The sequence below is a fragment of the Hydractinia symbiolongicarpus genome, chromosome 10 (genome assembly GCF_029227915.1).
Source record: "Hydractinia symbiolongicarpus strain clone_291-10 chromosome 10, HSymV2.1, whole genome shotgun sequence".
Classification (NCBI taxonomy): Eukaryota; Metazoa; Cnidaria; class Hydrozoa; order Anthoathecata; family Hydractiniidae; genus Hydractinia; species Hydractinia symbiolongicarpus.
The window spans coordinates 1,522,962-1,527,089 of NC_079884.1; the positions used below are offsets into that span (position 1 = coordinate 1,522,962).

General features: G+C 34.5%; 1 protein-coding gene across 1 annotated transcript; it reads left to right on the top strand.

The window, feature by feature from the left end:
• Positions 1-3,064: 3,064 nt before the first annotated feature.
• On the top strand, positions 3,065-3,916 carry LOC130612786 (uncharacterized). The gene is made up of 3 exons (XM_057434141.1): positions 3,065-3,107; positions 3,224-3,364; positions 3,523-3,916. Exons 1-3 carry the CDS (start codon positions 3,065-3,067, stop codon positions 3,813-3,815), a joined length of 477 nt encoding a protein of 158 aa, XP_057290124.1. The 3' UTR covers positions 3,816-3,916.
• Positions 3,917-4,128: the final 212 nt, after the last annotated feature.

Sequence of the window (4,128 nt, forward strand, 5' to 3'; positions counted from 1 at the left end):
TCCGTCTTTTATAAGGCCAAGAAACGACGTCTTTAAGACGTCGTAACTAAACGCGATATGACTAGACGTCTAAAAAAAGTTTGAAAGACGGCTAACAGCAACGTGTCTTTCAAAAACGTAAAATAGACTTCATTTAAACGTCTTATGGAAGTCTTGTGTCGGCTGGGCAAATAGCTGATTTTGGTATGTGTGTACTTTTTTGACATGGACAAAGCAAGTATATAGTTTTCGTAGATTTAGCTTTCCACTGAAACGGTCGTTGCACACCTTAGACTTCTTTTGATATTTAAAGTTTTTATTATTCTTGTAATAATACTCATGTCATTTTTAGACGTTTTATTTTAGATAGTATGTTGGATCAATTTGCGCCTACATTCGTTTATTCCCAGTTTAAGGTAATAAAGGAAACCAGTATGAATCGCCGTAATAATTAAGGAAGCCTTGTTATTTCAATTCAGCAGGAAGGAGCTAGTGGTCTTAATACGATAGGTAAGGCAACCCCTTTTTCGTAGCAGAACTGCAAATTGAATATTCTGAGAAATAACAAAAACAACAGATGTGTCAAATTTGTTTACAACTGTGAACTACAATCAAAAAAATTTGCTGAAATCTCAAGCGTGCACAATAAATGCGACTACAAAAGAAGAAAAATGATGTGTATTGTTACTAAGAAATGATGGGGAAGTTTAAAACATTGTCTCGTTAAACATATGATAGAAATATTGCGACATTCATTCTATGATGGGTAATTTAAATAAACATCAATGCACTGATTAAAGTCTTCCAAGACACATTACAATGACCAAATTATACCAATCAAGTTTAATACGCTTTTTCAAAGAATTTTTCTTCTACATAAGGCATGAGTATGCATTATTTTTTAGGCATTAACCAAAATTGAATCACAATTGTTGAGCGTAAGAATTTTTATGAGGTGTTAGATAAGCAATCACATGAAATTGTCAAATTCTTCCATCAAAAATAGGTATTTTAATTGCACCTAAAAACTAAAAAAATATAATTAACGTACTGCACTAAAAACGCATCTAGATCCCCCCATCCCCCATCCCAATGCTGACCCTAAAAGCTTTTAACTTGATTTCAATATTACTAAAAACTGCCTTTTTTGTCTACTGTAGAAGTTTTATTTTGATTTTGACCCATAGTTGCATTTAAAAACACAGGCTTCAGCCTATTATTGCCCTGTCTAACTAAAGAAGTCACCCAGAATTTTTATTTTGCAGAATATATTTTCTATCAAAAGTTAAAAGTTTCAAAATTAATTTTAAGTAAACTTGAACGAACTGTAAAAGTATCACATGTTTACTAAACTGTTTCGCGCAGAATATTTCCCTTTGCATATGTCAATAAACTTTTGACCTTCACCCGGGTTTGCGATATGCAGTCAGGGATGTAGCTACTTTATTACATTTAACAATAGAAACACTCAGCTAACTACTGAAAATGTCGTTGCATCCAACTGTCTATGTGATTACTTCAACATTTTAGCTAGATAGCTTACAACGTTGTTGTTGTTGTTCTTTTGACCCTCTACATCACGCAATTTCTGCACTTTGTGATATTTCCCTACAGACTTGCTTTTGCAAAAGTTAATCGTTTCTATAGTACAATTACTTACTCAGAATAGCCTCCTCATTTCTTATTGGTAGTGCTATACATAAGCGTCCCGAGAAGAGGATGCTTTTATTCAAACTAAGCATGCCATACAAGCACAGTAACTCCACAGCTAGGCAACAGCAAAAGAAGGCAGTCCTATTATTTATGCTGAACGCTAAGCAGAGCTGAACGATTTACTTTCACATAGCATGACTTGATCGGGGATTGAACTCACGACTCTATATAGCCGTCGACTCCATATGAGTTCTTGTATATCTGATAACAATTAAATTTCATTTCGCATTTCACCAAATACGGCTTCACAAAAAAATAGGGTATTTTGAATAAAACGGGTAGCCACAGTTCGACTCTCCGGATATATTAAAAGATAATAGGAAAGTACTTACGATATTGTTATTGGATGATATGTGGTACTACATCAAAAAAAAACTATTTTTTTACGTTACCAAGCGAATCATGTTTTAATACCGGAAGTTAATTGTGATCAAGAAAGCTATCGGACATTAATTTCTTTCATCCAAACTTTCTTTCCAACTCGCAAGCGTATCTATCTATCTATCTATCTATCAGCAACTATCCGATATAAACCATATTGTTTTAATACAAAATTGTGTGATATATTTCTTATAGTTTCAATCTCCTCCCTCCCTCCCCTCACTCCCTCCCTCCCTTCTTCCCTTTCGAAATTTGGATTGATATTAAGCGTACACATTTTGACTTGTGAAGCACGCCAAACGAAATCGATATTGATATCAGATGGCGTTTCTGGTAAGATGTGGTGGTAGAGATATTTACTAAGAACTGTTGAACTTCTAGAAATATTGGAATTTTTATTTGCATGATTTTTTTTATGATGATCCTTCATGTTGCTGAGGTGGTATTACACATTACACCTAAATTATACCAATAAGTGATCTTAAACGGAAGTTAAAGGAAGTAAGAGTCCGGGCAAATCCAAAGATTGTAAAATCCTATATACACGTCCTTCTATAAACCGCACATGGTTACACAAGCCATTTAAAACAATTAAAAATCTTGTTCTCCTCCTTTGATACTCACTTCCCTGTTGCTTTTTTCTACAATAATAGCCTCTTGTGCTAAAAGAAAATTCCATATCTTTATGGAAGATAAAAAATATGTACTTCTAAGAGTTGAATAATATAGAAAACTTAGGATTCAATATTTTCTGTGGTATTACTCGTTTCCTCTAAAAAAGGAGTGTAGCGAGCAGTTTGGAAAAGCAAATGGCTGTGTACTTCCTGCGCTGTCATCTATTTCGCAATGTTTTAATCAATAGTAATCATCTAACAATAGAATGAAATAAAATTTTCCCTATAAAAGGGCCGACTTTTCTGCAGAAGATAGAGAGGCAACAACAAGAAGATAGACAGCAATAAAGAAACAGCGAAAAAAGGTTGTCTTCAATATGAAGTTGGTTGTTTTGCTTGTAACTTGTTTGGTTTTGTGCAGTAAGTTGATTTATAGTTTAAAATGTCCACAAGTAAGTTCCTATGGAACGAAAATCAAAAATATAATTTTTTTTATTTTTTGACTCTTTAATAAGCAGATGAAAACAATTCTTTAGGTGCATATGAACAAGAAGAAGAAGATGACTTTAATATCGACTTTTCGGATCCAGAATCGGTATCCAATGCACTCCAAGACGATCGATTCCAAGCAGAATTGACGGAAGACGAAAAAAGAATATTTAATGAAATGAGTAAAGGTTAGAATTCAATGTTTTAACTCTTTTTACTCTCAGACCTAAGTTATAAAAGTTGCGAAGATTAAAAAAGAAATCTCAAGCCCCGATAACATAACGTTTCCACTTCTGATAATTTCTTTGCTGCTGCTGCACTCTTATGCAAAAAACCTTTTTCATAGATGAGCTAGCTGAGTTATTAACCCACGATGAAGACGAGGATGATTTTGACATGTTGTCTGAAGATAAAGAAATGAAAGACCCTGGGTGGGGACGCCGACGTCGACGACGATCGTCCCGCCGACGCCGACGATGGTTAAGAAAAGCTGCGAAGAAAGTAGGGAAATTTATTAAAAAGCATGGCAAGGTTATCAAAGGCGCTGTCAAAAAATTGCGAAAAAAGATTCATACATGCTGCAAGACACATAAATGTTTCGGTAAATGGTACTGCCTTGCTGGACACCGAAGAGGATAACTCCAATAAATCGCTTAATCACTGCTCCTGGATCACTGAAAGGTCAAAAATGAACGCATTTTTAAAAATATCTGTATCTGTAGCTTAGTATTACGTACTGGATGGGAAATAAATTGTTATTGTGGATTTGTTACCTCTCAACTTTTCTCCGACATTTCTCGAAATATTGAATGCGCACTTCGTTAGAAGACTTTCATTAATTTGATTTCACCGGAGTTACAGAAATAGCTTAATAAAAGCACTTTTATTAGCTCGAACTATTTTCTACGGTCCCTTGGACACTTCTTAATACTCCCTTATAAAAACTACTCGT